At 39.5% G+C, this 27,368-nt stretch overlaps 1 protein-coding gene across 4 annotated transcripts in view; it reads left to right on the top strand.

Annotated features, from left to right (window-relative positions):
• The window catches only part of ephb2b (eph receptor B2b), a 120,495-nt gene extending 93,568 nt beyond the window's left edge, over positions 1 to 26,927 (top strand). The window contains exons 6-16 of one of the 4 annotated variants that reach the window (XM_026167135.2): positions 10,631 to 10,755; positions 12,696 to 12,858; positions 14,460 to 14,568; positions 16,249 to 16,316; positions 17,919 to 18,041; positions 18,159 to 18,406; positions 21,849 to 22,064; positions 22,499 to 22,648; positions 24,266 to 24,459; positions 25,087 to 25,242; positions 26,366 to 26,927. In XM_026167135.2, coding sequence (XP_026022920.1) covers positions 10,631 to 10,755; positions 12,696 to 12,858; positions 14,460 to 14,568; positions 16,249 to 16,316; positions 17,919 to 18,041; positions 18,159 to 18,406; positions 21,849 to 22,064; positions 22,499 to 22,648; positions 24,266 to 24,459; positions 25,087 to 25,242; positions 26,366 to 26,474 — 1,661 coding nt within the window. In that variant the 3' untranslated portion in view covers positions 26,475 to 26,927. The remainder of the gene's footprint in view (positions 1 to 10,630; positions 10,756 to 12,695; positions 12,859 to 14,459; positions 14,569 to 16,248; positions 16,317 to 17,918; positions 18,042 to 18,158; positions 18,407 to 21,848; positions 22,065 to 22,498; positions 22,649 to 24,265; positions 24,460 to 25,086; positions 25,243 to 26,365) is intronic. The other 3 variants (XM_026167138.2, XM_026167137.2, XM_080301685.1) reach the window with 3 other exon arrangements.
• Positions 26,928 to 27,368: the final 441 nt, after the last annotated feature.

Raw genomic sequence — 27,368 nt, forward strand, 5'->3', positions numbered from 1 at the left:
CTGCACCAACTTGCAGTTTTGTTTTACATCTCACTGTATTCTTGGGGAGCTTTTCATTTGTCTGACTCAATCTTTAACTTAGTAGATTTCAGTCAAATGAAAGTAGCAGTAAGGTGAAGCAAAAAGATGTAGCAATAAGGCAAATTACATTGTTTTGTAGTAGCCACACAGACAAATAGCAGCGTTATCAGTATATTTTAGATGTTTTCATTTCCTAGGTTTTGTGATTTTTGCCTCATTTTTTAAATAAACCACCATTGCCAGGCGGCCCTTTAAATTGGTTCTGCTTGAGACTGGTTGAAGTTGGGATTATGTCAGTAGGGATTTTATGAGAAATCCATCCAGTTATTGTATGCAGACAAGACATGAATAAATAATAGCTAAGAACAGAACTGACATTTATGTTATAGCTTACTCTAGATATGCTGTATCATCAATTTCAGTGCATAGAATAGAGATCATCTCTTACCTCAGTGAGTACTTATCGGTATTCTGCAGACAGATGAATGAGATCTCCATATCCTCAGTGTGTTTGCCATATTGCATTCTGGTTGAGTATATTAGATTTCAGAGGACATATTTGTTTAGGCGTTTCATTAACTCAAGGTGAGCTGCTGCTAATGCTATTGAAAAGCAGAGGAACTGAATTGGTTTCTTATCAGGTGAACTGGCTGATTGTGCGAGGGAACCCGGGTGGGGTGGCGGTGGGGGCAGCGTGTAATCGGGTGCAGCCTTTTCATATGGTCTAGAGAAGATTTATGACTTAATTATGGTCCAAATTGCCCAGGTCCACTGTAACCAGGCTACCAAGTCCTTTGCTGCTCCATTGGGCCATGGTGTGAAAAGCACTGGTACAGAGCCAGCTGGGACCGCCAGAATGTGTCAGTACACCAAAAAGCCAATGTGGCTACTACGTTGTTAACTTGAGGGCACTGAAACCCGTTACAAAAGATATATTATTTTTGGGCCACGGCCACTGATTGACTGCCTTTGTTTAGTACAGTGGCATTTTTATCGATCAGACTTGAAACGTAACATTTTAAAAAAGTGTTTCTGTTTGAAAAGCCTTATGTGTGCTTCATTCACTATATAGTATCTTAAAAAGTTATAATACATCCTCATGCATATGCAGTTCACATCACTAACAGACCAAGGTAAGAAAAAAAATCAAACAAACTTGAGATAAAATATTTAGAAATTTTCTCACTGGAGCAGCAGCTCAGTATCAGCAAAATGCCAGAGATGCAAGCTGAAAAATAGAAAATAAACTGAGAGTCAGACAGGGACCACCGGTATACATGCCACGCAGTGTGACAGTGACAGAAGGTGTTGAGAAGGGCACATATGGTGGGTGCCAGTGTAGGTCAGCCAGGCAGACAGACAGGAGGCCTCAGCATGCACCTGGACCTCAGTACTGACAGAGCCTTGAGAGAAGGCTGTTCTGGTAGTAAGCCAGCAACCCATACATAAACCACATTCATGTGCTTGTTGATACTGAGCCAAAAGGAGGAACTTGGGGTTCAGTGTATTGCCCAAGGACACTTCAGCATGTTGAGAAGCCACGGATCGAACTGCCAACCCTGCGATTATTGGAAACCCACTCTACCTGAGCCACAGCTACAGGCTTTAAATAAGCAATAAGAATTTAATTATGACTCCCCAGAAGAGAATTAGCACATGGATTCTCTAAATTAGTTAACTAATTGATTTTATTCATAAATCTTTCAGTAGTCATTTGAATTTTTTTTTTTCAGGGTAGATTTTATGGATCTTTTCCCTCTCATTTCCATTTATACAGGAAAGCAGAACAGAAAAAACACCTCAGCTGTATATGCATCTTGGTGAAAAGGCCATGATCTTTTGGTCTGTGGGCTGTCAAACTGAGCGTAACGTGAATACATTATTCATTAACATTGAGTGTATTAGCTATACACTGAGGTGCATAAATGACTGAGCGTGCAATCATTTATTTACTTTTTACATTCAAGAGCATGAAGCTCTGATAATTAAAAAAGATAATAAATAAAGGTCATGAAGCAAAAAGGGGTGACAACGTAATCAGCTCGCTGTTTTCTAAGTGATTTTCTATAAACTTTATGGAGTTAACTTCGTCAATTAAGCAAATGGATTTATGATAAACTCGGTGCCACTCCCCGCTTTTGTCTCTTTTGACTTTCTCCCTGATCCCCTCTTTTTGTGTCCCCGCTCAACCTTTCTGTTTATAAAACACACTCAAATTCCTGCAGTCATGTACACCAAGTATTCCTTTGAAGGCGGCTGGAAAACAAAGTTGTCACTGTCTGAGCAACTGTCTTCCCGTCTGGAATTTCTGGTGTAATCGTGACACGCCACCTTCCCCCCGCTCCTGCTCGCACGTCATGAATACCTCTCATTTTTTAATGTAGCCTTGATTCGCTCGCACGGATCATACTGAACACACAAGCTGCAGACTCTCATCCACTTGAACGTATTAACTGTAAATTGGGGTCAGGAACTTTATAATGTGAGATGATCTTTTGGAAACTGTGCTATTGTGCGCCACTCATTATAACAACTTCATACTATGCAGATAAGAATGACTTCAATGTAAAGACAGAAGTCATTGCTGCTCATTGACACAGAAATGAAGCAGGTGTAGTAAATGCAATTTACACATCTTCTTTATTTTAGATAATCATTACTTCTGAGCTACTGAGTGGGAGTGACAGGAACTGACAGAACTTGTGTAAATCCTCGTACATATTCAGATTTGTTAAATGAGAGTGATAGTAAATCAGGACACTGCTTAAATCGCTGTCAAATAAATTATCTTTAAACAGATCTCCATTTGAAGGATGTCACACCATACTGGATTTCATATCTTCACGTTGTTACACTATCCACTCTTTTAAACACATTTTTATCCCAGTGCATTACGTTTTTGCTCTTCTCTTAGATGTTACTTGGGTTTCAGATATGCACACAAGGTGTCCCACGGTGTAGATAATTCAGTACACTGAAAGCAGAAAGATATTAAATAAAGTTTGTATTTGGAGATCAGATAGGTGCTGGTGGATTAAGTCCTAAACATGTCAGGAGACTGCACAATACACACTATTTCATATTTACTTGCATTTTTACTTGCTGGCTAGGTTTAGGCACCAAAAACTCACAGTTAGGTTTAAGTTCAAATATGCCTCTCATTAACCATGCCCTGCTTTAAATGTGATGCCAGGGGATCAGATTTAAATCACTCTTTCCACAGCCTGGTTCATCAAGTCCCTGATGCCAAAACACACCTTGTGCGTATCTCTGATGCCAGCATTTTTAACTACAGCAGTGTATGGTGCCCAGGGAATGAGAACAGCCTGGTCACCATACACCATACCTGTAAAACACTGACATGCTTCTGGAGTTTTTCTCCTTGTAGATGGCAGTTTAGAACTTGTTTAAATACATTTAAATTAGAGTGCTGATTAAATGGAGTTCCTTCAGTTCCTCTCAGAGCTGTGTGTGTCAAGAACTTAATTCCACACCTGTGGAATTATATTTGTCAAAAGTGGTGTGCGAGGAAAAACAAAATCAAGAACAAATCATTTCATTTCACAAGTGTGGATATTCATTATCACAAACAGTTAAATTACTTTGTAATTTCCTGTACATAAATTCAGCAACTCGTATGGACTGAATTCAGAGAGAACTCATCATTCACATGAGTGCGCCTGCTTGGCAAACTCTGCAGCGGATTCACACTCTCGCAGGCAGCTCTGATCACGAAGCTGAATTCTACTCACGCAGATCAATCTGACTTTTGAGAGTCGGGAGGGTGGAGCACTGAGGAAGAAGGAAACTAATGTGATTCGTCACTTTCGAAGCAGTGACACCATAACCTCTGTGCCTGGTGCGATCAATTTACCATTTGAAAGTGAGATTCACTGGGTAGCAACATGGGCACTGTTTCATATTGTACTTCTTCACAACCTACAAAATAAAGTTGGTGAATTAAGTCTAAGGATCTTGGAAAGAAAAGCATCTGGACTTCTTTACGGACTTCTGGACTTCTTTCCAAGCTCCTTGACTGAGAACATTCACAGACATTTTGGTAGGAATTAACTATCAGCTGTTTTTTTTTTTTTTTTTTTGTGTGTGTGTGTGTAGCCAAGGAAGTGCTGACAATTATGACCAGATCACTTTAATACTGAAGAAATCTTTAAAAGAGACTGAAACCACTGCACTCCTATAGTCTGTCATGACAAGAGTGCACAAATATAGCATAACGCAGTTATTATGGCTTAACATGTTAACCTAAACCTGATAGACCTGTTTAATGAGACTCTGGATATCCACAAGATATCCGGAGCCAACTTTTTATTGTAATATCTGTACAAATTTTCCTAAATTTTGGCCTCTGACACGTCCTCCATATAATAATAATAATAATAATAATAATAATAATAATAATAATAATAATAATAATAATAATAATAATAATAATAATAATAATAATAATAATAATAATGATGATGATAATAGTAATAGTAATAATTATGATAATAATGATAAATAAAATAAGACACTGAAACTAATAAAAACAAAACTAAAACTAAACTTTTCCAAACAATACAAACTAAACCGAAACAGGAAAATCTAACTAACTGAAACTAAACTGAGTTAAAAACAAAAAGGCAGTATGAAATAAAAGTATGATAACTCTGTTCTACGTGTACGGGTTGTTGAATTTACAAGCGAGGAATTGAATTCTGAGAGAGGCAATGAATACCTGCGTCTATGAAATGAAGTTATTTTCTCGCGCTCATGTTTTATCTCGCGTGCTGCTTTTGACACAAATGTAATTCCACGCATATCCCTGTGCCAGACAGCTCAGACTTTGTTTGTAATGCCCAAGTCTGCCCACAGAAGCAAACAACACACATATTGTATTCTTTAGTCCATCTGAAGTGTTTAACAGTTGAAATGGGTGGGTGAGAATGTACAAAGTTTGTTGTATTAAAAGAAAACTTTTAAGAATTTTAAGAATCCGTGTGATTTGGCAGCAGCTTTGACAGTTTCTCTTGTGTTTATATACAACACATGAAACCGTCTGGTATAAGATTGCCCTTGGTTTATTTTCGCAGTCTATCAACTTTTGTAGTGACAGTCATTCACTACCATGCATGTCCTTGTTAGATCCACCAACATGCAGTCACTAAAGAGATGTACTGGTTTTGATTATAAAATGTATAAATATCCCTCCCTCCCTCTGTCCACATATACTAACCTGGCTTGCATTTCTTCTGCCTGCAGATTTTATATATTGGATTAGAATTAAACGCTAACCTCTGCAAGCATCTGAAAACTGGTCAAACCTCTGAATCGCCTATTTTAGAATTAGCTTATAGATGTGTGAGTGCGTTAAAGTCCGCAAATCTTTTCCAGTGCAGATGGTTTAAAGCTTGATGAACTGAAATCTCACTTTTGTAGCTTAACTGCGCTGGAAAATCTTTATAGATATAGAAGCCGCAATCCTTTTCAGCTGGGGAAACAGGGCAGGCTGCCAGCATGCTAAAAGTACATGCAAATATGGGCTTCTCTCTTTAAGACATCTCAACGTGCTGCTAATAAATGGACGGCAGTCGAGAGACTGGAGCAGTGGCAGCCTGTTTAGGAGAGAGCCTGGTAGAAGACCAGCTGCTTTGAGCCCTTTGGGAGAGATTGCTCTGCAGGAAAACTGATTTTTTACAATGAAAGGAAAAAGGGATTTACAAGCCCTGACCTGTTCTTGCTACCTCCCCCATCTTCCCCAAATCATAGCATGGTTCTCTGCAGCAGAACATCTAATCAAATCAGAGCCACATGGTTGCAGACACAGAGTGATGCAAGAAAGATGCAGATAAAAAGCCTCAAACATATACTTTCTCAGAAACATGATTCATGTGCCAGCGAATGTTTTTCACCTTTTGGCTGTGCTGCGTTGACTGATATAGAACAGAGTGAAAAGTATTAAACCATCAGGTGGTGTCATCTGTTAGCTGCAGGAAGTAAAATCATTATTTTGATTACTGTGATTTTTTTTCCCACCACTGCTCAGCCAAACATAACGCTATGTAACTCAGTCTAAAGGAGCTTTTTCAGTTCTTATAACCCTGAAGGAGGCCCCTGTCTGCGCTGAAATCGACCATCAAATATCTTAAAAGCCCCTTTTCTGTATTTCTTTAGTTCTAATTCAGGTTAGCTGCTCTCCAGCGCAAGTAATGTAAGAATGTTTTTCCAGCACAGATAATGGGCACTTTAATAAATTTCATGTAATTATCAGCTGTGTAAGAAGGAGACTGCTTTTTAAAATAGAGCAGAACATAAAGAGATGGCCTGACAGTGAAGTTCAGACTTTATTAAGCTTGTACCCTTTCCCCTAACACTTGCTAACTTGGGCCTTCACACACAGCAAAGGGATATAGACAGAAAGTTAAGATGCTGAAACAAGATTACAAAAAAGTAAAAGAAAAAAACTAAGCTGCATCTACACAGTTGCTTTTTCCTCTTGCCTCAGGTAACATAATGGCCTTATAATGGGTGAGTAGTTTCTTGGGCTGGTCATAGTAGCTGGGCTTATCAACTTTTCTAGTTGAACCCCTGCCTTTCCATTTTCATCATGAAACACATGACATGTGTAGAGCACAGCTCAAATCGCAACATCTATCTTGTTGGTTTTCCAGCTGTTCTATGCTGTGCTATTAAGTCAGGTTAGCATTCCTACTGCGAGAAGGAAAAAAAGCCCTTGAAGGTATGTAGCTACTGAGGGAGCTCTCCAGTGGGCATGTACTCTCTTTTTCACCAAAGCAGTACTAGGTCCTAATCTCACACCGGTTCCATGGGAAAGCCACACTTATCTATGTGTGTTAGCAGAAGCATGCCCCATTAAATTGCCTTGGATTTAAATGAGTGAAAATATCCCCCTAAACCCTGTCTATAATTGATTAGGGAAGTCGCTGTTATGTTAGAACATAACAGCGAAAGATCTATTAGTGATGTTAAGCAAAACAGAGCCTTTGTATTCTCTGCTTGTGAGCAAAGGCCAGAGTGTCATGCTAGAATAGACTCCAAAAGCACTGTCTTCCATATCAGATCCCAGGCTGGGTTAATAATGTGGGGTCTGAAACCTAATTCTCCTATAACAGCTGGGGCCTCCCATCTTCTCACAATTAAGCAATGCGATTGCACTCCTCCCCAGGCCCCAGCGTATTCATTATTTGATTTGATTATTAGTCTGATTATCTCTGAGCTATTTATAAGTTTAGTTATACTGGAGTTCAGGAAGTTAAATGCAGTCACACAAAATAAATAATAATCATACGAGGGCACAGAAACAGAAGAAGCATGCTTGTGACAAAGATATTGTATCGGCTGTGATTATCACTAACAGTCCTTGTCCTGGTGCCCTCACTATTCTGTAACGTATGGGAAAATAATAAAATACTCCAGTTAGGTCCCAGCATTTATCTTTTAGGTTCAGCAATCTAATCAAATTATATGAATGTGCAATCTCTGTCTTTGCCATTATAGCTGCTTCATTAGTTTTAAGAACATGAACAGAGGATTCATTGAGAAAACGAAAGCATCCATTGCAAGCGCAGCTCACTCACTATGAAGACATTGATCTTACTTGACAGAAAATTGGCTTACTTCGTTTAAATGGTAGGGAAGATTTTCACATCTTTGTTTTTAATTCCTAATTATCTTTAATGGAGCAGGATCCACATGATTTAAAAATAATTACTGTAACAACAAAGAAAATTGTTTGAAACAGCTACAATATGTATTTAGTGGCATAACTCAGTGACTAATGTTGACACAATGGAAACCAAGTATTTATTCAACCCTTCAAATTATAGATGGACTTGTGGAAAAGAATTCTCGGTACACTTTAAGATTTGGAATATAATGGAGACTTGTAGATTTGGAGTACATCAATGGGATGTCTGAAAATGGTTTTCATATGTGAATCAGTGCTGTAGCTCTTAATGCAATGAAAGGCTGACTTGGCATACTTCTACATTCTGCAGCTTAGCTTGAAATGTGTGTACTGAACTGACTTGAAAAGTTCAGCACAGCTGGATTTATATTCATAAATGCATTCTTATTTTCCCTGCAAGCGTGATGTTTCAACACTTGGTATTCTTACTTAGTATTCACCTCAGTCATGTCATCATTTAATCTTAATCTGTTTGTTTTTAGTTGCACCGCCCCTTATCGGTTTCTTGAGCCCAGACATGGCGACTGCCACTCTGTCTGGAAGTTGTCCTTTAACAGAAGAAAACCACAGTGTTCCCCTCCAACAGCTTTCGATGTTGGCATGTGTCCATCCTCTGAACATGAATACATGAGCTGCCTTTGTTTCTGTGGCCCTGTATCAGGTTACTAAGCAAGGCTGCACTGTGTGTTTAATAGAAATGTTATGCAGGAAAGGCCATGTGGCAGTCTTGAATATATGCTATGTACATCCGTAATGTGATACTCGTGAGTCCTCCTTAGAGTCACAGTTTGCCTTATTAGGCCGTCGTCTTGTGACTGCAACCAAACTAGCAAAAGAACTTGGAGATGGAAGAGATTCCTATGACTGGTGTCCTGGCTGGATACTGTATACATTACTGTACCTCTGGCTCAAGGATAGGGGCATGATGTACTTGCAGAGTCACAGGCCGTCATGGTTTAAGTGCTTTGCTGAGATGAAATACAGAACCTCAATTTATTATCTTCTGGCAGTAATACATGAGAACATACTCATTGCCTTTAATATCACTGTTTATATGAGACATCATAATTTGTTGCATCAGAAGGATGCTTCTGTTTTGGTCAGAGGGCATTAACAGCTTGGCTGATTGGTTAATTATAATGAGTAAGATTAAAAATGGGACTTTTTAGTCATTGGCTCATTCAGTCAATATGTTTACTTATATATGATATTTTATCCCCTGCCTTAGGACAGTAGTTAGAAAGATGTGCCTTCCTGTTACTCACTTGTAAGTGTTTCACAACAAGAATGAAAGTTTTATTGAATATGAAAAAGCCACACACACACACACACACACACACACACACACACACACACAGCCTTAGAGTCTTAGATTATAGAGGCGTGGCAGTTGTAGTTTTCCAGTCAGTGGATTTTCCATAGAGAACGCGTGCCGGTGGAGAGACTTTTGACTTTATTGCTGGGACTCTGGGGAGCCACTTTGTTGCTGGTTGAGGGCTGTGTGTGTGAGCAGCACGGGTCTGTAGGGGATGAGCATGGGGCTTGGTGTCCATAAATCTTGCCCAGCACCCCTCCTTCTCTGACACCCTAACCCACCCTACCCTTTCACACACACTCAGAGGAGCAGACATTAAGGCCTGGAGGCCTTGCCAGACTTCCCATACATTCCCTTTAGCTTCTCTTAGCTTAACACTGATCTGCAGCACCCTGAACTAATCATAATGGATGTTAGATGACTTGAGGTGTTCACGCCCCCCCCCCCCCCCCCCCCCCCCCCCCGACCTGACAGAATTTTAGGTCACTGAGCTGTGTAAGACCAGAGTAGACCACCCATGATGTAAGACGTTTAAATTACTTTGTGACTCAGTTTGCTCGAAAACACATGTATGATTAAAATCAGGCAATGGAGTAAAAAATAATTTCACTTGTTTTGCTACATAAAAGAAAAAAGAACTTCACTAATGTCACAACCTTGAAAAATATTTTCTCTCTATGCCCAATAAGTTTTAAACTCACAAAAACAAAACAAATGTTTCAAAAAAATTCAAAAAACAAGCTTTGTTTTTTAAAGAATGTCTTTATGACACAGAGAATACTATTCAAGATAGACCTGACAAATGTGTGATCAAATATTAAAACTCCTAACTATATACTATTACCAGAGGGATTTACCTTTTAGGCCATTTACTTGTTGTTGTTAGGCAAACAGATCAAAAGTTTTGAATATTTAACTAGAAAATGGATACTTAACGTTCCAGCCAAACAATTGTGCAGCATTCTTTAAAATCAGCTTGACTTAATCTTATTACTAAGCCAGTCCATCACAGTCAACAGTCAGCCTTATTTATTTTTTATAAATGGTGGAATTGCAAAAAATGTTGGCAGAGAAAACACCATTTTTTTAAAAAATTCTTAATAAAACAGGAATGCGGGAGGACAAAAACAGCTTGGTAAGAATTTTGTGTAGACTCTTTGTGGCTCGTGTTATTTGCTCAATTTGTTTAGTTTATTTGGCTTCAAAATGTGCTTTCTTCATGTAATATATGATGGTCTGGTGATTTTAAAATGATTTATTTGTAGAAGGTAGTCTGTTATCAACAGTAAAACAAGCGGGAATTAATCCCATGAAAGTCACGGTTGATACTGGGAAGTCCCGTGACGCTGTTTATGTGATTTAGCTAGTGTTGTCACTTGCCAACTTGAAATGCTTCCTAGCCATGAAACTCTCCAACAGGAGACTCCACTTTATTACATTAGATTTTATAGCCTTACACCTTTGCAGAACCCAGTGTTTGGCTGTGACTTTAAAGATCCTGTAAAACTCTCCTGAGCATGACTGTGAAGTTGGTGGTGATTGATTTGCTTTTTACTTAATATGCTGTTGTTGTTATCTCTTTACAGCTCCATCGACTGTATCTATAATGCACCAGGTGAGCCGTACTGTTGACAGCATCACCCTCTCCTGGTCCCAGCCCGACCAGCCTAATGGAGTCATCCTAGACTATGAACTGCGGTATTATGAGAAGGTACAGCTCATGCACATTCATTTGAACACACACTCTTTACTCGTACTCATAAAAATGAATTCAATTTCTTTTTTTCCCATTTTAGAATAAATAAATACAGTCACAGGATGCTTGGTTTGATATAAAAAATTCTAATCAGCCAAACACATGGCAGCAACACAGAACATTTAGGCGGAAGTTTAAACCAAACATCAGAATAGGGAAGAAAGTGAATTTAAGTGGCTCTGGATGTGGTGTGGTTGTTGATGCCAGACGGGCTGGTCTGAATTTTTCAGAAACTGCTGATGTACTGGAACTTTCCCACATAACCATCTCTAGGGTTTACAGAGAATGGTCAGAAAAAGAAAGTATCCAGCTCGCTGCAGTTCTCTGGGTTATACTGATGACCGAAGAGAATATCCAAACCTCTTTAAGCTATTGGGAAGGCAGTATCATCTCATTACAGCCAAGGTATGCAGAAGAGCATCTCTGAACGCAAATGTTGAACCTTGAACCATGGGCTATAGCAGAGGAAGACCACACAGGGTGGCACTCCTGTCAGCTAAGAACAGAAAACTGAGGCTACAATTTGCACAAACTCACCAAAACAGGACAATAAAAGATCTGAGAAATGTTGCCTGGTTTGATCAGTCTGAATTTCTGCCAGAATTTGGCATAAATAACATGAAAGCATGGGCCCATCCTGCCTGACATCAAAGGTTTAGGCTGCTGGTGGAGGTGTAATAATATGGGCACATTTCTGTTGCACACTTTAGAACTAACTGAGCGTAGTGTAAATGGCACAGCATGAGTCCAACTAGGTACTAGTAAGGTATATCTAATGGAGTGGCCAGTTAGTGTCATTTGTTAAGCTTTTTTTTGTTTGTTTGTTAATTTAAATTCAGAATGTCTGCCCACAGTAGATCATATAAAGCTTGTAGAAAGAGCTTGTCAAACCCTCTTTCATTTATAGAGAATGAGCAGACGTCACTGGGAAAGGAAGCCATGCTCAGGCCTGCAGTAACAGCCACTGGGGACTGATGCAGACTTGTGGTTAAAACAATGGTACACTGACTGCTGTAAAAATAGTTTTTAAGGGGCAGGCTCCACCAAATAGGCATACTTTCTCACAACAACGCTTGAAGTGAGAAACGTGCATTGATTTGAGCAGAACGTTCACTTAAATACATATAGCCATTCACAGACATAGCACACACACGTATTTGCACACACATAAGCAGCATTTGTCAAGCTTTTGTCTACATGCTGAGCCATTCCACTTTTGAGTATAATTCCTTTTTCTGACACTGCTGGAGAGAGCTGTCAAAACAATCATCTTGACCCCTGCTGTGACTCAGAAGTGTGCGCTGAGCACTGCATTGAAGGGAGCAGTTAAAAGAGTCTCTGCTCTCAAACCTGTCAGCTTTCGGGAGAGGAAGAGCGTGGTGGTGAAATACAACTCTGATCATCACAACGTATGGCTCAAAGAAGCCGACTGACCTAGAACTGCCACCAACTCTACCTTCTTAACTGCGGCTGTTGGAGCACTTTCAGTCATGCTTCTTCATTAAGCACTGCATTATTTTTGTGGTAGCAAATGATTGATATTAGTTCTCTTGAGGTTACCTTGAATTTAAAAGAAATGTAGAGAAGTCAGGAAATTTATCAGTGTTTTTTTTCCTCTGCACTGTTCCAGCTCCAAACATAGCAGGTACAATGTGATTAATATACACACAGTTTAAAACAACACAGCGTGATGAATGAAGATAAGAAAAATATACATATCTATATATATATTAAATTCCTTATAAGTGCTAGATGCTGCGCTTGTCGATACTATTGAATTATTTGTCTCTTCTGGGTTCTACTTTAAGAAGTAGTTCATAATTCTTATAAGACTGTTATTACTAATGTTCCCAAATGTAACATTTTGTTTTCTTTAACATGCTTTTTTCTTGCAGGACCAATCAGAATATAACTCTACCACTATCAGAAGCCAGACCAACACTGCAGTCATCCGCAGCCTCAAGCCAGGAAGCATCTACGTGTTCCAGGTCCGGGCCCGCACCGTAGCTGGGTTTGGACGTTACAGTGGCAAACTGTACTTCCAGACCATGACTGAGGGTGAGAATTCAGCCAATGTTCACCAGAGCACGCAGGGCTGTTATCACCTTTCATGCGTGGCCTGCCGACACACCATGTTGTATAGTATGAATTCAGACAGCTGCTGGAATGCGAAGGAAGCATGTTGTGGTGTAAACAATCCCAATACCCGAAACCATATAAGACAGGCCTTGAAGTCATATTCTTATTTCCATTGTCCTTTTTTCAGCAAGAGCAATCTTAAATATTTTATTCGTATAATAATTACTATCCTCCTTTTCAGCGCTGCAGATTTCTTTCCTTTGTGTTGTTAAACAGATTTCTTTATGAAAAGAAAAAATGTAGCTTTTTTGTTTTTAAGCTTTCAAGTCAAACACAAGGTACTGCGATACCTTATCTTTGTACTGCAATATAACTAAAGACGAAGAACATTTAGAAGACATCAGTGGAATTGTTTAATTTTAGAACCAAGCCTGGGTTTTCCCCCTCTGAACATCATATTTCCTGTGCCTGCGGTGCCGTCTTCAGCCTTTAATACAAATATCCTTGATGCCGTGCTAATGCTACAGGTATCAAACTGTCTCGTACCTGTAAATATTGTGTAAACATAGACTCTAACGTGTGTGTGTGTGTGTGTGTGTGTGTGTGTGTGTGTGTGTGTGTGTGTGTGTGTGTGTGTGTGTGTGTTTGAAAGAAGACGAAAGGAAAAATGACTAGCAAATGAAAAGTTAAACAGAAAAAACAGAAACTACTGTGCTTGTAACTATATTTTTGAAACTGGGGTTTCAAAAGAAAAGCACAGATGCTTTAATTAATTATTAAACTGTATTCACATCAAAGTTTAAAAAACAAATACAATTGTACAGAGAAATTATTACATCAGCGAATTCTCAGCAGAGTTCCAGCAACCTACATCAGCACACTATCAATCACTTGCACTAACTTTATTCTTGATGAATGATTGAAGACTCCAAAGAGTTTATTATATGTTATTAATGATTTAGGCAACACTTCTAGCCCCACACAACTTTGTAAATAATAAAAATAAATAATACAAACATGACGTAGTTGTAAATAACATCTTGGTGGTGAATATTGTTCATTAATAAATGTGGTTTTTTTTCTACTACCACCTACATTACATCGTATTATGAACTATTAACTATTACTAAAAAGCAGTGGGAAACTCACACACCCATTTGTCTGGAAGATTGCAAAGTTGTTTATCATTCGTGGTACTCAAGAAAAGAATCTGGCGCCGTGGCTGTGTGCACATTCAGTAGCTGGTTTCCCATTTTTGGCTGCCTGATCAGTCTGGGTCTCACCCAAACATGCTCTCTCTCACTTCACACACTTTCTGCCAGATGATTTGTCCATATCTGTGGCATCTGAACACATTCACTGTGCTTTGGAAAATGGTGCATGCAACCAGTCAAGATGCCAAAATGCTCATCGGTTCACCGAGCCGTATGTTTGTCTGTCACCCATTGCTCCCTCCATATGCAGTGGCTCAGACGCTTGCCCATATGTTTCAGCTTGTGACTCTGCGTGCGTGGGTGTGTGTATTTTTACATGACACATGTTTATCTGTGTTTATCTATATATCTTTTTTCTTTCTACAGCGGAATACAACACCAGCATTCAGGAGAAGCTGCCTCTCATCATTGGCTCAGCAGCTGCTGGGTTGGTGTTCCTCATCGCGGTGGTTGTCATCATCATCGTCTGTAATCGGTGAGTCAGTTCTGACACAGAGTTTATTAAACTGCTCGCTGATATAATGTCTGAACAGGCCTGCAACATGAGCACTTTTTATTTGTTGAGTTTTTATTAGTAAGCTTATTCGGGGTCATGGCTTCATAAATGTGATTTTGCAGCGATGAAAACAATTTGATTAACATATATTAATTCTTAATAAGTTTCAGTCTCGCAGCAGCAAAAATAATAAAATGTGCTTTAATAATAAAAGTCTGGATCTCTGAAATTAGAGCTCTTTGGATGCTCACACTCAGACGGTGCCAGAGGTTTATAATGCAAGATTAAGAATTCAGTTCTCATTATGGCCGCTTAAATTAAAAGTGTAGCCATCCACCTGTACAGCATTTTAATTCACAGAAGAATGGACAAGATTAATTTTTCAGTGTTCTATAGGAGATCTAACCCTTTTTTTTTTTCTTTTTTTACTATGTAGGCAGGCTATTTTGCTTAGACATGTCACTGTCATAGATCGTGATGACATACTGTAGATCAGGGGTGTCAAACTCAAATACACAGTGGGCCAAAATTCAAAACTGGAACAAAGTTGCGGGCTAATGTTAATATTTATTGAAATATATTTATTCCTCCACATATAAGAATGAATCTTTTCTTATGGACTAAAACACGTTTTGCTGAAAAACTGAATATGGAACAAGCAAAGCTTAATACTAAACAATATATATATTAGCTGTATAATACCAGTAGGCCAGCTCTAATAGTAATTTGGTATGGCTTCGCGGGCCAAATGTAATTAGGCTGTGGGCCAAATTTGGCCCGCGGGCCAGAGTTTGACACCTATGCTGTAGATCATACAGTGCAAAAAAAAGGTAAAAAGAATCTGATCTGATGTGCCATATATTAAGTCTGTAATACTAAAAACTAGCTCAGTGGCTAAAACTATGATACAGAAACAGAATTTAAAAAATTGCTTTTTCATCTAACCGAAGTATAATCTTGTTAGGGTTTTGTTTGTTTTGTTTTGAGCCAGAACTTAGGGTGGCGCTCTGAGATATCTGGTTATGGTGGTGCGCTTAGTTACAAGTTGGATTCATAAGCAGAAACGATGAAGTGCATACCTACAGTGCTAAGTAACAGATACTCGAGTCTTAGTAACAAAAAACTTGAGGACAAATTTCTTCGTTTTCTGTAGCTGAATTTGGGGATTTTAGCAGTCAATGAGGGATTAACTTGTTTTTGGCGAAAGCCTCAAGTATTTATTGGAAGATCTGTAGGAATTGGCAATACCTGATATTTTTGTATTTATTTATCTGTGAAGAAGACCTCTGTCATGTTCTGTTTGAAGAGTCTCTGTGATGTTACCGATTACTATACAAGCTTATCTAATTGAAAATTGAGATTTATGTGTTTACCAATAACCCCCACCCATGTTATCATTATATGAATTTGGGGAAGGAGGGAGAGACATGCAGATTCATGCAGTTGCCCAACTGTTGTGTACTGGAAAGAAAATCGAATTAGTACGACTGCATAGCTGGATACTTTTCTCTGTACAGCAAAAGGCTTCTCTGCTCACCAAGTCCTGGCTTGCAGCAATCTCCTCAGTTTAGGTAGACCTGGGGGTGTTTGATTTGTTTCTCTCCTCCTCCCTGCTCCTTTTCCTTGAACCAGTGCTAGAGTTCTTTGTCTTTCCCCCAGGAGGCGTGGCTTTGACAGGGCAGATTCAGAATACACAGACAAGCTGCAGCACTACACCAGTGGCCACAGTGAGTAAACCACCACTCCTCTCTGCTTGCGGTCACCATTGTTTCCTCCTCCTGCACCAGACACACCTGTCTCCATGACTACCACGTCACATAGTCATCTCCATGGCTATCACTCAGACCTCATGCTGCCACACACACCTGTCTCCATGGCTACCACCTTGCATGCTGGTGTCCTTGGCTACAGCCCTGCACAGCACCCCATTATTTGCTCGTCCCCCACTTTGTTATTTGGATCTGCTCACTCAGAGCTTGGATTTAACCACATCAAAACCAGTGTTCCAAGTGTGTGCGTGCGTGCGTGTCTGTGTGTGCGTGTCTGTGTGTACTGTGAAACACATTTCATAGTTAACTAAATCCATTGTGCCAGAAATAGGTCAGTCTTTACTCACGTTAAGGCCATTAGCATGCTAATGCACGTGAGTCATTTGTCATTGTTAAAAAATTCAAAAGACTCTGAATGAATGAAATTACTCAATGATTTTCTTCGTTTTCAGGCAGTGCAATATCATAGGGACAATAATGCAGAGATAAATCTGTGAAAAAGGACTGAGTAATTTCACCACTGCTTCATCTAAGATCTTAAAGCTAATCTGTCTCTGTCCTGCATGATTGGAGAAACAGAGATCTGTTTTGAGCTCAAGTTTATGACCTAATCTAAATTTGTTTATTTTATTTTGTAATTACCACTCTGCTTCATCTTTTTTGTGTAAAATCCTCTGTGTGAAGAATTCTAGTTTAGTTCAGTTTCACTGTGCTAGTGAAAGGCGTGGGTATTTCACAGCTATTAACATCAGAAGCCAGTGTGCCTTTGTGCATTCTGTCCTCACACCAGTCACAGTTCAGACTTCTGCCCTTGCTCTTGGTGGTCTTTGCCATCGCATGAAGGTGGTCTGTTAAACAGTGCTACAGCTTGGGAAGAGATTTTAGGGTTTAGTAAATGGGGTGGGGGGTTTCCTGGTAAGATCGTCTCCATCTGTTCGTCTCTGCACCGTGTTTCTTCAGCGTTGTGTGCCAGGTTTTGAGGCAGTCTGCTAGCTCGGCTAGCTCTGCAGTGGACCATTAGTTCAGTATCCATTCAAATAGCCTCTGGCTTGATGTGTAGGTATGAGCTTAATAATCGGATTTAAAACTTGGGACACTTAAGTCCCTGAATGCTTAAAAGCCACCTTAAGCCAATTTACCTGGCACTAGGGCTTAGGATAGCCAATTTATTTCTTGGAGTGGGGCTAAGCAATTCTGATATATGGTCCAGGTTTCTTTCCTGGGTGTTAATGGCACTATGACTCACAGGAGATTATACATATATATTTTAACCTGCCTTATCATAGGACTGGAGGTACCATGTCCTTGCTGCCTGAATAGCCATGCACGATAGCCATGAGGCACTACTTATAACCTCTATTTGTAACTACACTACTGCTTCCATCTTTCAACCTTCATCGCTTGAATGTCACGCCAGAAATCCCATAATTGTACAGGAGTGTGTGAATGCAAGGTGAATTGCTTGTTAATGTGCCTCACTGCATTTGGCTGTCAAGCCACAGCAGTGTAAGCATGACCACAGGAATCAAATATTATAGCTGTACTTTCCTTTTTTACAAGTGACTCCAGGAATGAAGATTTATATTGATCCGTTCACATATGAGGATCCCAATGAGGCTGTGAGGGAGTTTGCGAAGGAGATTGATATATCCTGTGTGAAGATTGAACAGGTCATTGGTGCAGGTAATGGAAAAATCTGACTGAAACGTGGCCAGAATACGACGCAATGTTTGCTGATTTCTAAATAGCAGTTGATGCAAACTTTAATTAAACAATTTTTTCTATGCAACCTCTTTGCAGGGGAGTTTGGGGAGGTGTGCAGTGGCAACCTAAAGCTTCCAGGTAAACGGGAGATGTTTGTGGCGATAAAAACACTGAAGTCTGGCTACACAGAGAAGCAACGGCGAGACTTCTTAAGCGAGGCCAGTATCATGGGCCAGTTTGACCATCCTAATGTGATTCATCTGGAAGGTGTGGTCACCAAGAGCAGTCCCGTTATGATCATCACTGAGTTCATGGAAAATGGATCTCTGGACACTTTCCTCAGAGTAAGTGACTACATGTTTGCATTATTTAGCCTGGGTCTCATCCGTGATAGATTTTTTTTTGTCTCAATATTGCGCCTGTGATTTAGTCTTCTTCTACAAATTTTAATTTATGTGGTCTACATAGTACTAAATGAGATAATTATTGCACTGATTTATGTTTGCTGCTAGTTGCATGGTTAGCCGTATATTAATAATGACAAACTGGCAGTGAGTCAGACTGACTTATGAAACTGAAAGCTCTTTATTGCAGCTGTTTTGCTAACAGTAACATTAACTTCACACACTGACAAGATGAACTGCTTCACTGCTTTGAATCTTAGAGGTCTCAATTCAGGGCTTTTCTTGTGACAAGCCTAAAAACTGATGTGATGGTATTAGCAGAATGAGTTTTTTGACAACAGTGTCTGTTACACTAGACAACTGCTGTTTCCTGCTAACTACCTGTCAAAAACTGACAAGAGGCAATCACCCCTACTATGACAAGAGCATATTATTATCAAGAAAACAAGGTTTTCATTTTTTTTTTTTTTATTTTAGTTGCTATGCCAAATCACGGAATTAATGCTAATTAGCTTCACTTCAGTAAATTTACCTCCAATGGTTGTTGAAGAAATGCACAGTTGTCAGTTTGAATTTTTTTAGCATCTCCTGATTATTAATGCACTGTTAATTACAGTTTGTGAAGTTCTTCTCAAAATGTAAAATTGCAGCTTTTGCATTTTGTAAGTAGGGTGGTTTTCAGATTGCAGTGTTAATATGAAAACATGAATCATTCAGTCATATTAGTTTGCTGGTTATTTAGATGCATCACAACCAAGAATACTAAATGGTATTTGCACATAGACACGTGCACGCAAACGCACACTGACAGTTACACGAGTACTTCTCAAATAATTTGATGTCATTTATGCACTCGTTTAGTCTTAGTTCAAGGAAATATTATTCATAAAATCTCTCCAGTATAGTCAGTGAGTTACAGTGTTAAAATTGTTCTCATCAATCATGCATCTCACACACACTGAATGTGTGTTCACCCCAGCACTAACATTTTTTACTCCGAGTTTCTCTTCAAAGTGAAACCAATAATAAATATAGAAGCATTTTAAGGTAGACTGCAGCACTGTCTGTGTGCTTTTCTATTTTTCTTGTCTTTACTTGTGTTTACTCTTTCTACTTAATATGCTGCAATGTGTATGGATGCACATACATATCAGACTATGGATACAAAGACCCTCCCACCAACCACTCCTTGACAAGAAATAAGGATTGCTCCCAAGATTTTTAATTTTCATAATCTTAACCAGAGAAGGATATTAGAATGAGGCAGGCATGCTCTGCCATTTACAACCCCCATAAATAATTAAGATACTTTGCTAGAGTTAAAATGAGATGTCAGATGTTTAAAAATGATACTGGATATGAGATGAGATATCAGACAAACCTTTACCATCTGTCTTGGGATGTGAGTGAAATAAAAATGCATCTTAGACTAGTAGATTTGTATATTTTATATGGATTAATCTAGCCTTATTGCTTAATTTCCATTTTCTCAGTGAACACCAGAACCACTGCCTTTCTTCTTTGTTTCCCATGGTATTTTTGGTTAATTATTAACTACCAGAGAACAGTCTCTATCTCTTTAAATGATATCCTCCAGTTTAGCTTTCCTAGGCCATGACTTAAGAAACAAACATCCAAGCTCCTGTCAGTATACTGCTCAGACTGGTTTCAAAATCTTTCTTTGCATTCTGCCTCTGACCTCTGAGAGGGAAAGGATCGTCTCTTTTTGGAATTTGATCTTGTGGCTCATGGTGTTTGTGTATATTTAGATCTTTGCTAAACATATTTGACAGCACATTGTACTCAAAGCAACAGGGAACGCCTGCAACGCCTCATGGTGACAGTTTATGACAACAGTTGCTGACAGTGTCAAAGCCTCCGAACATGGTTTGTGTCTTCTCTGAGGTGATTGGTGGGCGGTTGTTTAAATGGTCACTGCAGTGAGCTGCCTGCAGGAGGACTGTCTCCCCTGCTGCCTTCTGCAGCAAACCTGCAGCAAGGTAGAGAAAGGAATAGATCGATCAAGGCTGGGGGTTGTGTCTGCAGCTCAATATGAGGTGAGAAAGTACAAAAAATGAAATTCTGTCTCTAATGTGAAACACTGCTTTCATATTAGTCACACTAGACCTTCATTCACAAATTCATGGGTATTACTTCCAGTTAGTCTGACCCCAAAGACTTTGGATGAATCTTTCCAATTAAAGTATATGCAAACATAGCTTTCAGATGAGGTGGCACTGTGTATTTGTGAGAAAAGTTTCATGAATAATGCATTCTGCTTAATTGCTGTGGTAGACAAGGAGGAGCAGCTTGACGTGAGGAGAAGCATCCACTTGGCTAATGAGCAGCAAAGTGTTTGAAAGAAAAATGGGCTAGAGGAATTTGGCTGTGCTCTGGGCCTTGTTTGCCTGCCCTTCCAATTCCACTTCTTAGCCTTTTTGTCTGTTCACACCCGGCTCTGAGCTCCCATGCACCATCCTGTGGAATCTTTTGTTTTCCAGGCAACGTGGTGGGTGGTGGGGAGAGTGCAGGTGTGCACAGTTGGAGTCACAGCTGCACCACTGCTCCAGACGCTCCCCACGTATGGGGTAAAGCCCTAACCAAACCAGGGCGGGGAACAGCTGTAGACTGCCAGCCAGACCTAGCTTAGTCCTGCCCGTCCGTGCTGAGCAGAGTTGGACAAACCCAAACATTGTCTTCCATGTGTTTTGTTAAAGGAAAGCCAATACGTTATAGTAACTTTCTACGCTGACATTATGGGCTCGGGTTTCAGGCAGATCTATACATGTTTTTTTTTCTATATATAATCTAACTATATTAAACTAAAGTGTGGATTTGTAGCACATTTTTAGCAGAGTGTGTGGAAGAGTTAAAAGAAAGAAAATGACATTATTAACATTTTCATCTCTGAAAAAAGAATGTTTAAATTGTATGCAACAAAATAAAAGCTCTAAGCATAAAAAAATGTGACATTACAACACCACTGCTCTTCATCACCAGTGGTGCTTGAAATGTCACATTTTATTTGGTGCATCAAATAGATAATGCCTATAGTGTATGAGCACAGCACCATGTCCCTTTTGGATGTATTTTTAGGTATAGTCTTTTTGAGTCTCAAGCTGGACACAACATTTTTTTTTAAGTTTAATAAAAAGCTTAAGGCAAGACAGTGAAAGTTGTTTTTTTTTTTAATATTAAACCATGACTGATGATCCCGAAAACACAATTTTTAAACTTGGTTGAGAATTAACAAATCTAAAGATGAATTTGCACTGATGGTCTAACTGTATGCACATATTGTCCTGCTGTGAACCAGAATTTCTCCTCTTTATGAACCCCTCCGTGCAATACGTGGTTGTAATTCAATACATCTCTTTTACAGCAAAACGATGGGCAGTTCACAGTGATCCAGCTTGTTGGTATGCTACGCGGCATCGCCTCGGGCATGAAATACCTTGCCGACATGAATTATGTGCACCGTGACCTTGCTGCCCGAAACATCCTGGTCAACAGCAACCTTGTGTGCAAGGTGTCAGACTTCGGCCTTTCACGCTTCCTCGAGGATGATACGTCGGATCCTACTTACACTAGCGCTTTGGTATGAAAGAATCAAGTCTTCCCTTCACCTAATGAGACACGAGACACACAAGCAGTCAATTAAACTGTGTCTTCTAAATGATTTACATGATTTTGCAAATGACCACGTGGCTTCCATTCGTCTGCTGCTGGCAGAAAGTTTTATAGGTTATTTTAAGGGTTAAGTCAAGCTCTGGCGTGCATACTACAGTGCAATCCCAGACTGCTTTCCCTATCAAGACAAATATCACCCCTTCACCTGTTCTTTACTTCCTCTCTCTCCAGTATTTCATGTACCACACTTTCCTCCCAGGGGTTTTGTTATATCCATCTCCCAGTTTGGATTACCATCAGCATTGTTGCCATGAACAGTGTCTCTCTCCGGAGCCAGGACACTGTGACGGTCAGGTTTCGGTCTTGCGTCTTTTGCTGAGGTTGTGCCCTTTGTGTTCACAGGGAGGGAAGATCCCTATCCGATGGACTGCACCCGAAGCTATCCAGTACAGAAAGTTCACCTCTGCTAGTGATGTGTGGAGCTATGGGATTGTCATGTGGGAAGTCATGTCCTACGGAGAGAGGCCTTACTGGGACATGACTAATCAAGATGTATGTATTTAATTTTTGCTGAAATAATTTTTAAATTGGCTGTTCTTAATTCTTTAGACAAAGTTCCCCTTGAAACATTTTAAATGAGGCCTTACTACGGGTACATTTTGGGTGTCTGAGTTTCATTACAGCCTCAAATTCCTTAGAGAGGCATTTTGCCATCGTATCTGCTTTCCCTTAGCTAAACAGCAGCTTTCACACATGGGCTTTATATGAAAATTTCCCCGCACTCGCCACAGAGACATAATCAGATCATTTGAAATGCACAGCCCTGCTCAGTGGACAATTTCTGCTCTTGACTGGAGCCTCCATTTTCTATCTCCCTCTGGGTAGTGGATGGGAGAGCAAATTATGGGGAGAGAGATAATGAAAATAGTTTCAAATTGAAAGTGAGAACACTAATGTGCTAAGAGGGACTGAGGACCTCAACAGTTATCTTATTAGCAGCTCCAGATAGTGTTTCTGCTCCATCGGGGTCCTCGTTTGGAGGTCTCATGAATGAGATTAATCTGGGTCTGAATGGAGCTTCTTTAATGGTCCTGATAATGAGCAGGGGATTGGGCATCCTTGTCACAAGTGTCCTCTGAGTTGTTTCACTCTGTTAGCCGTGCACCACCTCTGTGTTCTCCCTCGACCAACAACATCCATGGCACACGTCAGACACATATTTAAGGTGGCTTAATGGGGAGAAAGCATTAAATACATTTTAAAGGCCGGAGATTAAGTCACTGTTGGCAGAGTGTAAGGGGAAATGTGAAGTTGTTGGAATAAGGTTTATGTTCCTACTGACCTAACTAGAGTTTCACACCTCTTCAAAATCGGAATTAACATAGTGAGTTCTGTACAAAAATATTCCACATATATTATATATATATGGAATAACTGTAATTAAAAGTAATTTAAATATTTCAGCCATTACTTTGCACACTAATGCACAAAGTAATGGCTGTAGCAGTTCACTGCTTAACGGATGTTTTCATTTAATCAGAAATGAAAGCATCAGCGCCGGGATTTAGTTGTGTTAGATGTGGCTGTGATGAATTTTTACTGTGGATGGAGCATTACTCTATAAAGCTAAGATAATAATAATTAATAACTGTATTTGTAAGGGAAATATTGAGAATTCTTTTTTTAGGCGTGGGATACTACATCGTTAAAAAATTAAATTGATTTAATTTCCCAATAAAAAGCAGCTGCTTCTTATAACTTTTCAAAGTTTTATGAGCCATTATTTTGGCACTCTGAACAAAGATACTTTTCTTTTTCTCTAAGTCTTAGAAATATCACTAAATACATGTAAAGTTTACCAAAAAATAAAAATGTAAATCTTTTTTGTTTTTCCTTTTCCTACCTTACATGATTTTATTTTCAAAAGCACTGCTGCAATTAACAATCTAATAACGTAATGTATCATAATATATTGTCAGATAAACATCCATACTTTCAAATGTAGCCCATGTAATTCAGTATTTTAAACTATCATATTGTTATTTATAATTAAGGAAAGATGTCTTCACATCTTCCAGAATTGGCTCTTAAATCTCTTCTCCCTAAAAATCAGTTTCCTCCTTGTAGAGCCTCATAGCGGCCCTTAGAAATCTTTGTCTCCCCCTGCAGGTCATCAATGCCATTGAGCAGGACTACCGGCTTCCCCCGCCCATGGACTGTCCCAGTGCCCTTCACCAGCTCATGTTGGACTGCTGGCAGAAGGACCGCAACAACCGGCCCAAGTTCAGCCAGATTGTTAACAACCTTGACAAGATGATCCGTAATCCTAACACACTGAAGGCGATGACCCCTTTATCTTCAGGGTGAGTGAAAAACAGATTTTGTCAATGATAGAATATAAGCATCAGAGTCTTTCTCCATAAAAAGACTCTGTCTCTCTAAATTCGTCCTCTTGCTACAGTGTCATCCACAGCACCGTCAACTTTTGTCTCTTGTTTCCCATGGCGCCGAGCGGTTATGTAAATTAAAGCCTTGGTTTGATAGATCAGATCCTTCCCACGAATGCTTCAGGCAAATCCTCGATTGAAGCACTTTCAAAATTTTCAAAACATTTGAAGCGTTTCTGCTCTGGGTGTTAGTTTCCTTTGAGAGCCAGGGTTTACTGATTTCCATTATCCCCGTCTGTAGTTTAGTTTGTGGTGAACTGCAGGACCAAGGGCCAAATTTTCCACATAGACTGAGTGAATATATTGGCTCCCTGAAGCCTATCACTTCATTTGGAAAATACCCTTTATGAGGAATCACTTTGGAAAATATTGGTTCATGGATAAGGCCGGTGGGATTTTTGGAAGTTCCGTCTCAAATTTTGAAAATGTAATGTAATAATTCATCTTTGAATCATACCCAGGTGGTCTAGACTGGCTTTGATGTTCAAGCTGCCATTTTGTATTATCGTTGTTCTTAACGGGCCCTGCTTGTGTCCCCTTCAGTGTTCATCTCCCTCTCCTGGACCGCAGCATCCCAGACTTCTCCAGCTTCAGCACTGTGGATGAGTGGCTGGATGCCATCAAGATGGGCCAGTATAAAGACAGCTTTGCCAATGCGGACTTCACTACATTTGATGTGGTGTCTCAGATGACCATGGAGTAAGTGCTGATGATTGCTGGTATTCTGGATACGATAAGGAAAAAGGGGGAAAAAAAGATCACAAGAAGTGGGTTTGCTGAGTCTCATATATACCTAAAACTTGAACGAGCACCAGACTCTGCCTCTGGCCTGTTCGAAAAGACGCAAGCACTGCATGCAATTAGCAGATTGTAATAATGCAGTTGCAAGGCTGAACCATCGGCACAATAGCTCAGAGCTATAAAATCAGCCTTTATTCTCTGCCATGTGTTCAGCAGGCCTCTCTTTGACCTCACTTTAAAGATTAAGAGGAAACATCAGAATGTGGGGTCGGTTTCATGAAATACTAGGAGAACAATTACCCCAAACATATAAAATAGAATCTTGTTAAGAGTGCCACATGTAGAGAAATTGATTTAAAAAAAATGCTGTCAGTGTATAACAGTATCACATGCCTGACATTGTTTCACAGAAATGTTGAGCTTCAGTTCTTTTGAAGAAAACAGATGGTAATGGGTAATTCAACAACTTTGATTACTGCTGAGACTTAGCAGTAGAAGAAAGAAAACTAATTATTTTATGGATAAGAAACACATTATAAGCAAGCGATATTTGGGGCCGAAGCCTTGAGACAATGTGGGACTGGATATTTCAGCGGGAACTCATGATCTTTGTAACGGATGTTCTCTATGGTAGACTTTAGTGAAAAACATGTTGCGATTTTGGCATTGTATACATTCGATTTAGTGGTGAGAGACAGCCAGAAGACTTCCTTTACAAAAAAACAACTGACGTTCAAGCTTTATTTTTGTTTTATTTCTAACCTCAGTGCATGGACACACAACTGTGTCTTGTCAAAACCATTCATGCTTTCGTTCGATTACTGTCAAACCGTTTTTCATACATGTGTTTTTTTCAGTTGTAATGCTTGTGTCATGTCTTATGCTGTCATATTATACTGTGATATGTGGCGATATGTTGCTACCAATTTCTGACTTTTTTGGCAAATGCCCGTTTGTCTTTTACATGCATATTGTGGGTGGATGGAAAGATTGAAAGATAGATGGAATAATAGGTCGTGAAAGACTGTTTTATAGCCTGTGGTAACATCAGCCTAACATCTGCTTCTGTCTGTACTTCCAGTGACATCCTGAGGGTTGGTGTGACGTTAGCAGGCCATCAAAAGAAGATCTTGAATAGTGTCCAGATGATGCGGGCACAGATGAACCAGATCCAGTCGGTGGAGGTTTGACCCTCCCAAGTGGAGCAGAGGGAAAAATAAGGCGGTTGGGATGCAGGGCTCTGGGTGCAGAGGATGGAGTTGATGTTTTTTTTTCTTTTCTTTTTTTTTCCATGTGACAATGTGTCTGGTCTTCCCACCAGACTGCCATTCATCTCCCATTCCCTTTTCCACTTCCCTCCGTGCTCCTCCTATCCCCTTACCCTGACTCTCCCTCCATCCTTGGGATCAGCTGTGGAGAGTTAGGAATACAAAAGTCCTTGTGAAGAAGCATCAGACCGCCCACAGCCAAACCACCTTTAGAGCCAGAAACATGGGAGGTTAGACGTGACCAGCAACGCATTTTTTTCAATCTTCCACCTTTTTTCATTGATGTTGTTTTATTTTATTTTATTTTATTTTTTGGTTTGCTTGTTCTGATAATTTTTTAAAGAATTTTTTAAAGAAAAAAAAAAAGAAGAAAAACTGAAAAAGGAAAGGAGTTTATCTAAATTTATAGATGATATAAGGTTGAACACTAGATGAACTGAGTAGGAAAGCTACCCTTTAAAAGGGCAACAAAAAAGAACACAAGGAAGAGTTGAGGAGACTGCTCTCGACAAGGCCTGGATTTTGTTTTTTTGTTTTTGTTTTTAATTTTGGACATTGTTCAAAAACACAGAAATTCTCTGTGGTTTTCAGAAAGGCAAGGTGTGGAGGAGACTAGGTGATCCGATGTGTACACCCAACTGTTTCCCCGGGAAAGATGATATAAAAGAGTGAACTAGACAACTTTTGCCACAGACAATGTCAAAACCACTTTCAATCAGACTGATAAACAGTGAAATCAACACTGAAGAAAAAGGAAAAAAAAAAATCTCATTGCAAGTAATTTTCTATATTGTGTGATATTTTGTGATGAAGACT

Source organism: Astatotilapia calliptera, chromosome 5, assembly GCF_964374335.1.
Source record: "Astatotilapia calliptera chromosome 5, fAstCal68.1, whole genome shotgun sequence".
NCBI lineage: Eukaryota > Metazoa > Chordata > Actinopteri > Cichliformes > Cichlidae > Astatotilapia > Astatotilapia calliptera.